At 41.7% G+C, this 13,305-nt stretch overlaps 1 protein-coding gene across 1 annotated transcript; it reads left to right on the top strand.

Moving 5' to 3' along the window:
* Window positions 1-295: 295 nt before the first annotated feature.
* On the top strand, window positions 296-9,191 carry LOC117441610 (protein lin-7 homolog B; the record flags this gene model as incomplete). The annotated part of the gene is made up of 4 exons (XM_034077676.2): window positions 296-367; window positions 4,331-4,540; window positions 5,547-5,710; window positions 8,625-9,191. Coding segments are annotated over 4 exons (468 nt in total), but the record flags the coding sequence as incomplete, so codon positions are not given.
* Window positions 9,192-13,305: the final 4,114 nt, after the last annotated feature.

Here is a 13,305-nt window from a genome sequence, read left to right as displayed (position 1 = left end):
TGTGACAATCTACAGTCTCCAGAAGCAGCCAGGCGCAGGTTGATGTCACCGAGTGGGAGTCCTGGCTGTGGACGTGCTAAATAACAACACAAGTAAACCATTTCAGAATCAAACAATACATTTCATAATCAGAGCACTCGCAGAACAACTTGCTTTCTTTGCTCCTCGGGATGCATTTAAGGAACTGGGAAACGGGTCAACCTTTTGGTCTTGGATGTTTCTCACCTCCTATCCAGTGTGTTTCTCTTCACTCATATGTTGGTCTGATCCCTCTGTAATCTGCTCGTGCCCTCAGGTATATGAGCAGCTCTACGACACTCTGGACATTGTTGGAGGACCAGAGGTGCGAGCGCAGGCAACTGCCAAGGTATGACATGCAAACTAAGAACCTTTTAGTTATGAATAACTTCACGATTGCACAAACGGAATGTCATAGAGACATAAGTCCTTATTGTTTCAAGGAGGTGTGTGGTTTTTCTATCTCCATAAGCATGTGATGAAATGCTCTCAGGTTGCTTGCTGTTATCATTCCTCTTGTTCAGATGCTTTTCATTCAGAACCAAACCAACTGCAGCTTTTGGGATTCAAATAGTCTCGCCCTGTGTTGTAATGCTCCCTGGGAGCGGCAGGACTGACCCAACAAGGCACACACTGGGACTTGGGACTAGGAAACAGGTCGCTTGTGTAAACTGGCTTGATTTGGGAAACATGGAGGATTCTCATGGTCCTAGGGAGCTTGAGGCGAACAGCAGTGGGGTCAATAAAATGAATCGAGGGGCCATTTTTTTTTTTATTATCTGTACGAAGTGGGATATTTTGGAAGATAACCAAAGTGTCTGACCCGGGGTGTACTGGGGAGCGCACGTCTGTGGCGATGAGCAGATTGATAATTTCTGGCTGTTGTCTGAAGGAGAGCCGAGCTTGTGTCCTTCCAGATCTTACAGCAAAGGTGGACGTGCAGTTTGACAGAGGGAACTGCTCATTCGACCGCCTCTTCAGGAACAACCCAGTCTCACGGCATTTCGTGTTATAGTCCCAGAATGTCATCTATTGATTCGTGTTCACCAACACGATTTCCCCCTTTTTTTCGTGTCACACAGAACGATTTGAACACCGACCACTCTGGTTCAACTCCAAGTAGGGAATGAGTCCTTACCCCAAGTGAAGGAGTTCAAGTATCTCAGGGTCTTGTTCTCGAGTGAGGGAACAATGGAGCGTGAGATGGGCCGGAGAATCGGAGCAGCGGGAGCGGTACTGCAGTCGCTTTACCGCACCGTTGTGACGAAAAGAGAGCTGAGCCAGAAGGCAAAGCTCTCTGTCTACCGGGCCATTTTCGTTCCTACCCTCACCTATGGTCATGAAGGATGGATCATGACCGAAAGAACGAGATCGCGGATACAAGCGGCCGAGATGGGTTTCCTCCGCCGGGTGGCTGGTGTCTCCCTTAGAGATAAGGTGAGAAGTTCGGTCATCCGGGAGGGACTCTGAGTTGAGCCGCTCCTCCTTCGCGTCGAAAGGAGCCAGTTGAGGTGGTTCGGGCACCTAGTTAGGATGCCACCTGGGCGCCTCCCTAGGGAGGTGTTCCAAGCACGTCCAGCTGGGAAGAGACCAAGGGGTAGACCTAGGACCAGGTGGAGGGATTATATCTCTTCGCTGGCCTGGGAGCGCCTTGGGATCCCCCAGTCAGAGCTGGTTGATGTCGCCAGGGAAAAGAAAGTTTGGGGCTCTCTGCTGGAACTGCTACCCCCGCGACCCGACCACGGATAAGCGGGAGAAGATGGATGGATGGATGGACAGAACGATTTGAAAAGCCATGTATTTCTATTGGCAGTGTTTTCTAATCAGCATCTTGATATGCCACACCTGTGAGATGGATGGATTATCTCGACCAAGAAGGAGTGCTCACTAACACAGATTTAGACAAATGTGTGAACAATATTTGAGAGGAATAGCCTTTTGTTTACATAGAAAAGTCTCAGATCTTTGATTTCAGCCATGAAAAATGGGAGCAAAAACAATAGTGTTGCGTTTATATTTTTGCTCAGTGTAGAACCAAGAACTCACTTTGCAGCGCCTCATTTGACTGAACCCTAAACTATGCAAAATGCCCTCTGCACACCAAAATACAGCACACTGAATTTAAGATTAGGGAAATAGCAATCAGAGTGCTGCTGACAGTCTTTATCTTCATTCAACACAGCTTTGTGTGACACATTCTGCAACATAACTGGAGATTATGTTGCAAATTGTGTCACAGTATTTTATTTTTTATAATATGAAACAGATATTTGATGTGGGGTGAATTGCCTTAATGTGGGACACTCCCTAAGTGGGACACCTAATCTCCAGTGGGTGTAGGTCTTCCTCTGACAAATGAGAGTCAACAGGCTTGTTCGAGACGCGTTGCGGCTCGCCTCGAAAGTACACGAGAATATCCGATTGCAGCCGGGGGAGGTCTCAAAAAGCTCGCCTGAAGTCGGACAGCTCGGAGTCGGCTTGACTCGGTTTGCAATGGCGGAAATTGCGCTGGCGTTCTTCGTTGCAGATTAAGTGGATTCAATAGAAATCCCACAATTATTATATTACTACAAATGAATGACTCAAGTGTCTGTTCATTTTTAAACAAATCAATACAAGGGGGGTTGAATCCTGTATGTAAAAGACAGAACCACTTATTACTTTTCAAAACTACTTCCGTCAGTGCACTGACCAGTTTGCATTTATAAAGAATGCACACGTGTTTAATCGTTAATGTCAGATATGTACTAACTAAGTAAATACATTAGTTCCTGCTCAAGATTAGATTCAACTTTATTGTTATTGCACATATTACTGAGACAACGAAATGCAGTTTAGCTTCTAACCAGGAGTGCAACAAGCAGTAAAGTGAAAAGTAATGTACACAATCTACAGAATAAAATATAGAATGAATTGAATGATGAATAAACAGTGAGGGGTATGAATACACTAGATATCAGCCTGTGAGCAGTATGAACAGTGTGTATGAATACACTAGATATACACAGCAGCCTGTGAGCAGTATGAACAGTGTGTATGAATACACTAGATATACACAGCAGCCTGTGAGCAGTATGAACAGTGTGTATGAATACACTAGATACACACAGCAGCCTGTGAGCAGTATGAACAGTGTGTATGAATACACTAGATACACACAGCAGCCTGTGAGCAGTATGAACAGTGTGTATGAATACACTAGATACACACAGCAGCCTGTGAGCAGTATGAACAGTGTGTATGAATACACTAGATACACACAGCAGCCTGTGAGCAGTATGAACAGTGTGTATGAATACACTAGATATACACAGCAGCCTGTGAGCAGTATGAACTGCAGTGTTTCCCCAGCGCCCCGCTAAGACAATGAAATTGAAGGTGTTTATTATTATTTTATTTTTTTTATTTTTTTATATATATATAGCACCAAATTGCAAATAATCTATAACTACTGTCACTTTTCACGATGATGTGCTCTTTTATTAAATAAACTAAACGCTTTCATTTGAAGTTGTGAGTTTAGTGTTTTTGACCCTAAGAAACACTGATGCACTAATCAATAACAATAATCCACAGCTCCTCTCTGCTCCAGAGGATTTAAAGAATATATATCCCAATGCCCCCCCCCCCCCCCCCCCCCCCCCCCCCCCGCTCAGGCAGCACCCCCCCAAAGCAGTAAACCTAGGGGAAACATTGAGCAGTATGAACAGTGTGTATGAATATGCTAAGATATAAAGTATGAAAACGGTAAGCAGTGCAAGTATAGTATAAAATATATAGATATTAATGTCATGATGATAAACATTGTGGAACAATGATGAACAATGTGGAAGTAGTGACGTAAAACTGACACAAAACAACAACAAACTTTTGCCGAGCCAATTGGAGAGCTTCATCAGCAGCACGGGGTAAAACCCACCAATGAGCGCTCAGCTCCAGATACCAGCGAGTCGTTTCCCATCAAGCATTTCGCTTCCGCAGCCCGTGGAGAGGAACTGCGCCGCCTCAAGGCTGCGGGCGTCTTTGTCCCGCGAGATTTCAACGTCTCATGTGGGCGAGCCTCCAGAGCAAGTCGGACAAAATGACTAACCATCATGCAACGCACTAGCAAGACGGCGGTCGCAATTGCGCAGGTCTGCGTCGGTCTCGCTCATCTCAAACAAGCCTAATGAAACTGTGATGTCACATGACTTCTCAAATGTCCAATCACGGATGAGGGTGGAGCAACCTTCAAACAGGAAGCACCCCAACTAAAAATGTCCCACATTAGACTAAATCACCCTGCTTGTCATATTGTTGCCTTCCTGACCAGGCCACAGTGGCAGCCTTTGCAGCCAGCGAGGGCCACGCGCACCCAAGAGTAGTGGAGCTGCCCAAGACAGAAGAAGGTCTTGGCTTTAACATCATGGGGGGCAAAGAGCAGAACTCCCCCATCTACATCTCCAGAGTGATCCCTGGGGGGGTGGCCGATCGCCAGGGAGGGCTCAAGAGAGGAGACCAGCTACTGTCCGTCAATGGAGTGGTAAGAACAACAAGTAAAAGAGGCAAAACTGCGAGGTTTAACGCTCATCATAACTAAACACGGTCAGGACTGATTGATAACGTGAGAAAAACAAGGAAGGTGGTGTTGGTTGAAGAAGTTACACCACCAGATGTCCCTAGAAATGTTTTTAATGCATTGGTTCTGTCTGAGCTTGATTTCTGTTTTGTAATTCTGTATTCAGTGAAAGATATACAAAAGATCAAACACAATCTGCAACAAAAACAAGGTTCATGTTACCTAAGGGAAAAACGAATTTGAAACAGAGAACAGTTATGTAGAGCCATGGCCATTTGAATTCAATGCTGGTGAACATTATTCAAAGCAACACAAAGTCAGTTCCAACCTTTGTGAAAGCAATGTCTATATTTCAGAAATTGACAATTCAACGGTCTGTTTGGCCTAATGATGGTTAAAAGGATGGTTATTTAGTTTTCACTTCTGTACTTGATAGTTAATTCAATGAGATGAGTTGTTTTGTGTGTTATGTTTGTTGTATTTATGTGGATAGTGTGTACATGTTTGTTGGACTGTGTAGACCCCAGAAGTAAAATAGACATACATAAGCTCAGGCCCACTGTGAACTTCTTGAAAACCACCTTTAATTCTGATCAAGAAATCTGAGTTGTATATCACCAGGTTGGGAGTGTAAGAAATAGACCCCACCGTTACAGGGCTCTTTCTAGCTTTGGCATTATCATTGGGCTGGGGGTTCCTACCTGTCCACATTTCTAAATGTCCTTCGTGACCCTGATGATCTAGTGCTAACATGTATTTCAAATAAGTTATCACTCTTCCTCTTATTAAATTAGGCCACGGCTTGGTCTGTGAAAGGTGTTTTTCTGGAGCCACAACCCCTCATAAAGAGTTCTCAAAATAAAAACATTGGACCATAGTTCAGTTTACAAGGCTTCTAACAAAATGCGTACATCTGTGCTTGTAAGAGTCTGCTAAAGCTGAGGTCGCTGACACCATTTCCTGTATGCAGAGTGTTGAAGGGGAGCACCATGAGAAGGCTGTGGAGCTGCTGAAGGCGGCGCAGGGCTCAGTGAAGCTGGTGGTCCGCTATACCCCCAAGGTCCTGGAGGAAATGGAGGCTCGCTTTGAGAAGATGAGAAGTGCCCGCAGACGACAGCAGCACACCAGCTACTCGTGAGGCTGTTCACACATGCACACACAGGGGCACATGCACACATTCAGGTTGAGGTTGACCAGCGTCCTGCTAATTATACCGTGTCATAAACAGCTAGTTGCTAAATTCATCAACGACTAGATTATTAACATTATTATTAAAAAAATATTTGATTGATTTGAAAATGATTGTTGTGCTTACGGTAAGAAAAGAATGACCAACTTCAGCGACTTAACTCTAAATGACGGCAGCGCTGATCGAGGATTTGAGTAACCATCCAAGTCGGATCCGTAATAACTAACTGTGGCTATATCTCATACTGATGTCTTATTATTGGTTTTGCTTTTAAAACGTCAGCAGCCACCAATGTCAGTGTAAATAATTTGCGACTTATATCAAAGCACAATTTTGAGTGGCATGCCATGGATAGCGTTTCGGCATAGTTAGACACAGCCAAATAATGATTTAGTAAGAAAGTAATCCGGGGCCTTCCATGCGTCCTCAAGGTTGAGTAACCAACGCTGTTGCGTGGGCCCTAAGTAGATTGAGAAGCAAGTGAAGTTTATTCATATAGACCAGGGATGGCAACTTGGATTGTGGTGGGGGCCACATAATGTATGTACTGGCCACCAGGGGGCAGCAGATTCACTTGGAACACACACACACACACACACACACACACACACACACACACACACACACACACACACACACACACACACACACACACACACACACACACACACACACACACACACACACACACACACACACACACACACACACACACACACACACACACATTCCATGTATTGTATGTAATTATGAACACATATACTAAGTAGGACATCTTCATTGACATTTTACAATCTTTCAGGGAACATCCCCTAATAAGCCACTAAACAAATATCAGTTCACAGAAATGTTATTTCATTTTTACAAGTGGCATGTTTGTATTGAACAGGTTATTAAACAGTGGAATACAACTATTTGAAACTATTGGAAAGCACGGAGAATGTGTGTGTATTGAGATGAACCATTAGATGACATACACATGAAGTCATGAACACTAACCCAGACATTAGTTGTCTAACTTGAACCTAAGACACTTGTAGCCTGTCTCTGCTGTTCCTCAGCACCGCTCCCCCTCTCTCCCGCTGACATTATGAATGAAAAGTGTATAGTAGTCATAGATAACACGGCAGTTTGTTTTCATCTGATTTCAAATAAACAAAGTCTTGGTTTTAAGAATATTAAACTTGTTTCGCCAAATTCAGATGATAAATACAACTTGTAAGCTTGTAAAGGCATAACTACAAGAGGCAACTTAACGTCACAGCAGACATAACAACAGCCGGTGTTTCTTGTGAGGGTTTCCCCGGGAAACACACACAATACACACAAATGCGTCAATCAATCAATCAATCAATCAATCAATCAATCAATCAATCAATCAATCAATCAATCAATCAATCAATGTTTATTTATATAGCCCAATATCACAAATGTTACATTTGTCTCAGTGGTCTTCACAGTGTGTACAGAATATCAGTATGACAATACGACACCCTCTGTCCTTAGACCCTCTGTCCTCAGACCCTCTGTCCTTAGACCCTCTGTCCTTAGACCCTCTGTCCTTAGACCCTCTGTCCTCAGACCCTCTGTCCTCAGACCCTCTGTCCTTAGACCCTCTGTCCTCAGGCCCTCTGTCCTCAGACCCTCTGTCCTCAGACCCTCTGTCCTTAGACCCTCTGTCCTCAGACCCTCTGTCCTCAGACCCTCTGTCCTTAGACCCTCTGTCCTCAGACCCTCTGTCCTCAGACCCTCTGTCCTTAGACCCTCACATCGTACAAGGAAACACTTCCAGAGAAACCCCACAGTTTAAAGGGAACATGGGAGAAACCTCAGGGAGAGCAACAGAGGAGGGATCCCTCTCCCAGGACGGACAGACGTGCAATAGATGCCGTGTGTACATTGAAAAGATAATACATTTGCAACATAGGTAGTCCAGATGTTTGGAAATGCATGTGTGTATAATAGGAAGATGAATCCACAAGGATATCCATCCAGGACAAGTCTTCAAGTCTTCATCTTAGTGGATATATGTGTTGAAATGTAGTTGTAGCTCCTCTACATTGCTTTTATCCTTTTATACTAATGTGTCTATTGAACTGCTGTGAAGCAAGTTTGGCTACAATTCTTGTATAAAAGGTGCTATACAAATATGAAGCTTATTACTAATATTAATATTATTATTATTATTATAGTGAATGTTTAAATGATATCAATAAAGATTGAGCCCCAGAAAGCACATGGCTGCTTAACATGCAAAATGGTCATCCTGCATGTTAAGTAGCCATGTGCTTTCGTGTTATCGGCTGACTTTATTTATTGATTAGATCACGTTACTCTGATGGTAGTGTTCAAGACAGCCTATCTGTCTGAACTCGATCCTTAGAGTAATGTGTTACGGAGCCTTCTCTTCAATATTGTTTCCACATAACGAGCATTTTGCTCTTTTCCAATGTGGAAGCAGAATGTGTGAAAGCATACAGCACGATGCGAAGTGTGTCTCTAGACATCTCTAGACTGGAACAGCGGGGCCCAGTACGTGAACTCGCCTACATCTGACTCGAGACAAGACTTGCTCGAATCCGAGTCCAAGTCTGAGCGTCAATGTACGAGTCAAGTCTGAGTCATTGTGGGCGAAACATTCACGAGTCCGAGTCCAAGTCAATCAGTGCGCGATTTCATTGGAAAATAACCTGGTACCTATTATCATGCAAGAGCCAATAGCTGACTCATTTCCAAGCAGGCAATACATTTACATGTTGTATTCACAGAAGAGTGAATGTTGTTATTGTTATTGTTATTTCCATCATTTGCTGGTGTGTAATTTACCAATATGCAGTGTTGTTTTCTATCTCGCTGCAGATCTCTGGAGTCCAGGGGTTAGCTCAAGTCCTCCGTCGACTTCATCGTCCTGCCCCCCTGACTTCTGTTCTAGTGGGAGGCAAGACTGCAGATGAGAAGCAAGCAACCAAAGTCGCCTACTAACACCTTGTCTTCACGAAGCCAACACTGCAGTTCAGGATGTGCTTCCTCTTTCTCTCCCTACTCCTTAGAGAAATGCTGAATGAGCTTGTTATGCCTACAATTGTATTTTTCCAGTGTAAAATTACCACAGCATGATATTACTTCCAATTTCTTATCGTGTGTGGCTTACTACAACCTTGTGTTCTCAATTCCCTTTATTTTGTATTGTCATGTACAATACAAAGGTCCATCACTCTCAGCGGTGTGCAATTAGAGCTCTGTAGCAGAAGAAAGATGGACGCTGACGCACAGCCTAGTTCAATGCTATTTATCATGTCCCGTAATAATTATGAAGAACTGGAAAGTGTCACCTAGTCAAAGTTTTGGGAATTTTTAAATAATAACGTATTTGTGTATTCATTGATTTTCACAATTATCGATTAAATAAAGTCTGTGTAAAGTAAATGCTGTCGTTTGTTTTGCATATCCGTAATGTTCTAAAAGGCTCCTCCAGTACTCAAAGTTGGCTCTCACAGTAATAAGGGTTATAAGTTTTATTGTTCTCTAAGACTCCAAGATGGAAGATTCAAAGGTTTATTGTCGTAACATATACACAACAACGGTGTAAACATTATTTTTAAAAAAATCCTTAATTTTGAGTTTTCACCTTCATTTGACCAATCACAGAATTCTCCAAATCTTGCCCTATTTGAAAGTCAATAACAAATGTTTAAATAATTAATTTCCTTCCACCCTATGCCAACAGCAGGGTGTTTCTTTCTCTCCCTCTTCCATAACAGCCCAATCCCTCCCCCAGAACCCATACAGCTGCACTATAAACAACACCAGGAGAAAATAGATGAATCGTCCTAGACGTCCTAGGATAATGGCGCCTTGGACCAACAGAGAAGAAACAAGGGATTTAAATGACAGACTTTTCCATTACTAATTACTAATCAGAGCCAGATTTACATAACATACAGTAAACCCAATGAATAGAGGAACAAATCCCCCGCAAAGGCTTTAGGTTTCCAGATACCCAGATACCCTTACTCGAGGTAGAACAAAGCACAACCATGTTTTTCCATGTCTAGATTATGAAACGGATGGTTGTATACAATTATTTTACTGCAAAAGTATTTTTTTTTAAAGTGCTCTCTCTCTCTCTCATTATTGAAATGAAAATACTATTTATTTACTTTCACAAACAGTGAGCAGCTGGGCAGCTGTAGCATGTGTATTGTTTGTGTTACCTAAAAAATAATATCATTTTCAAAACGTTTTTTTGTGATTTTGGGTCCAAAATGTTTATATAATATCTAAAAAATGAAAAAAATAACTATCAGGTTATATAGGTGAGGTTGTCCTTAAAAGAAGATACCGAACATGCCAAATATTTCATAATGGGGTTTAGTAAGAGAAATCAAAAGTATGCGAAAACGGCCAAATTACCCAGGACTCCAAAGGGTTATCCTGTTAGGCCCCAAGCCTGTTTTCAGGACTCAGGCTCGAACATGACATGCCCAGAACAAATGACTATATCTTCACTTCTAAAAGGGGTAAATTAATAATCTTTTTTTCTCAAAGCAATGATAAACCTGTGAGTTGGATGTAGAAATGTCAGAATCAATAAAGATGTTTTTATTTTAAAGTAAATTCAGATTGAACATAGTAAAACTATTTAAATGATAGTTTCCGTCCAAAAAAACCCATTACTCTGGGATAAATGCAATCGTTTTTATTGAATGCATTTTTCACACACCAGTTGCGAGCCGTGACTTTTATACCTAGGCCCTCTGACCCCCCCTTCCCTCGAAAAAAAGAAGAGTTATTACGTCACAGCGTATACTTCAGCGGAATATCAAAAACAGCGGCCCGGAGTGCAAAACGCATCAATGACAGCGACCCTCTACCACACAGAACAACACCATTTAAACACCTATCATGACAGGGCACCCACAGCCAGGTAGCAATTACAAATGAATGAAGTCGGCACGGCGTCCCACATTGAAAATGACTTAGGCCTACCTTTGATGATAAATCACTGAAACACAAAGTCCATCCTCCTGTCCCTTTGGATGAAGCACTTGCGGGTCATTCAGCTGATCCTTTGCCACTCCAGTTTATCATTGGAACTCAATCTTGAAAATGACTCGGTTAATAATTTCGAACGATGTCATCACTATCACTGAAGTGAGCCAGCCACGAACTTATGCTAATCATAAATCTATTGATCATAAATCTATCGATCATACATCTATCGATTTGATTTATGATTAGAAAATATTAAAAGTAGGGTAGACATGTGGATATTATCCGGCTGAACAAAGCTTGCATTTATCAAGTAGGTTCGTTTTCCACAGACCTTATTTCGAGCTATTTTACAAAATCCTATGGAGAAATCCCGCTGCTTTCTGTCGAGGGAACCCGAGCATAGCTTACTTCCGGGTTTTAGGACGCGTCACTGCACCACTTGCATAGACCTCACAGCGGGCGGAACTTGTCATAAAATCCGCAAAAATAAAGCCCGCCCATTTAGAGGGAAGATATGATTGGTCAATTGTACTGTCATTTGACATTACTCTCTCGTTGAGTTACTATAGCGGGCCCTCTGTGAATGTAGAGAGGGACCAACAAGCTCTCCCGTCTTCACATAACTCGCAGAGACGGCATTTAACCCTTCACATTCCAACATAAACTGAACAGGCAGATTCGAAGGATTTATTTATTTGGAAATGTTATTTTAAATACAATTAAATCAAGTTATTTTGGTAAAACTACTGAAAAATATAACTAAACAAATATAACAAAAAAAACATTTTAATTTGTTTTTTATGTTTTCAAATATAAGTTTTTTGAATATCTTAGGCCCTCAGAGGGCCCTGACGGCTCACCACTGTCACACACACATCACTCTAGACCAGGGTTACAATATAACCCACCGTTTTTGCAACAGGGCCTACATTTCTGTTGAAAGGAAACCTATCTCCTCCTGGGATGATAGATTTGCCTTACACCCCTGAATGGAGGAGGGACACTGCAAAACTGGAGTGAGTAACCCAGTCGCAGTGTCCATCCATTCTGTCAGTACAGAGCTGAGCATCCATCCCCCATGAAACTGTGTTTTCAAGCACTTTAAAACCTCCAGACAAGAGTGCTGTACAGTGAGATACATACAATCACACGGCTCAGCTCACAAAACATAAAATAAGTATAAAATCACATAAAAGACACGAACACAAAACAAAACATAATAAACGTAACAATTACAAAATAAAAATAAAAACAGCCATATAGTAAAAACAATAGACCACTGAAAGCAAATACAATCAACAATCTACTTGTTTACCAATGCTAAGGAGAAGAGGTGCATTTAAAGTGCACCTATCATGCTATTTGTAGGCAATAGCATAGGTCTATAAACATATATAAAAAACATATCTATGAAGTAGTAGGCCTGGTGGAGTGGCCCAAGGATCCTAGGTCTATAGAGAACTGCAGTGACGTGTCGTAAAACCCGGAAGTAAACTTCTTCCGGTTCCTTCGTGAAAATCCAATGCAAATTCTCCATAGGATTTTGGAAAATAGCTCGAAATGAGGTCTGTGGTTGACACACATTTAAGAGAGGGATCACGTTTTGTTCAGCCGGATAATCTCCACATGTCTCCCCTACTTTTATCATTTTTGAATCATAAATCTAGTCGCCAAAAGCGAAATGCTAACGTTATGCTATAAACGAACTACAAGCCAGTACAGCAGCAGGGTCTCACGACTTCAACGTCACGCCAACTTAAGATCGTTTCAACTAACTTGCACTGAAACTGCACTTTGAACACTTTAAATATATTAACATTTTAAACTGTATACCCCGTTTATCTAGGCCCTTTTTGTTTTGTTTAATGTATACCCCGGTTATCTAGGCCCTTTTTGTTTTGTTTAATGTATACCACGTTTATCTAGGCCCTTTTTGTTTTATTTTATGTATACATGTTACACTGTGGGAAACGATATTTCGATATTTCTGGATGTATAACACATGTAGAATTTTTGACAATAAAGCTGACTTTGACTTCCGCGCGCTTGCATATTTTAACAAAGCTTTTCATTTTAGCCACACAGAATTTAACTAGAAGTCATGGCTGTGTCAATTACCAGTCTGATATCGTTTTACAAAGATGACAAGAAGTGTGTAGATAGAGGAGAGAACCACTACAAGTCAGGACACGTAAAACAGTGCAGCCTCGATGAAGGTGTGCTTACCGGTGTTGTCAGGGCTAGCATGAGGGACAAGGTTTATAGTGTCGGTGAGTAGTGATAGCAAGAGTACCGTTAACCTAGAGTTAATTTATTCACATTAATTCCCATCAACAAATCCATTTTATGTGTCACATGAAATCTTTATTAGGCAAGGCAAGTTTATTTATATAGCACTTTTCAACACAAGGCAATTCAAAGTGCTTTACAAAAAATGAAAGACATTAAGAAATGATATTTAAAATCAGTCATTAAAAAGAAAAGCTAATAAAATAAACATTAAAAGAAAAAATACATGGATAAAAGTTACAGTGCAGTTTAAGAT

The sequence above is a fragment of the Pseudochaenichthys georgianus genome, unplaced genomic scaffold, assembly GCF_902827115.2.
Source record: "Pseudochaenichthys georgianus unplaced genomic scaffold, fPseGeo1.2 scaffold_1831_arrow_ctg1, whole genome shotgun sequence".
In the NCBI taxonomy this organism is placed as follows: domain Eukaryota; kingdom Metazoa; phylum Chordata; class Actinopteri; order Perciformes; family Channichthyidae; genus Pseudochaenichthys; species Pseudochaenichthys georgianus.
This window is presented reverse-complemented; position numbering and strand designations above follow the sequence as displayed.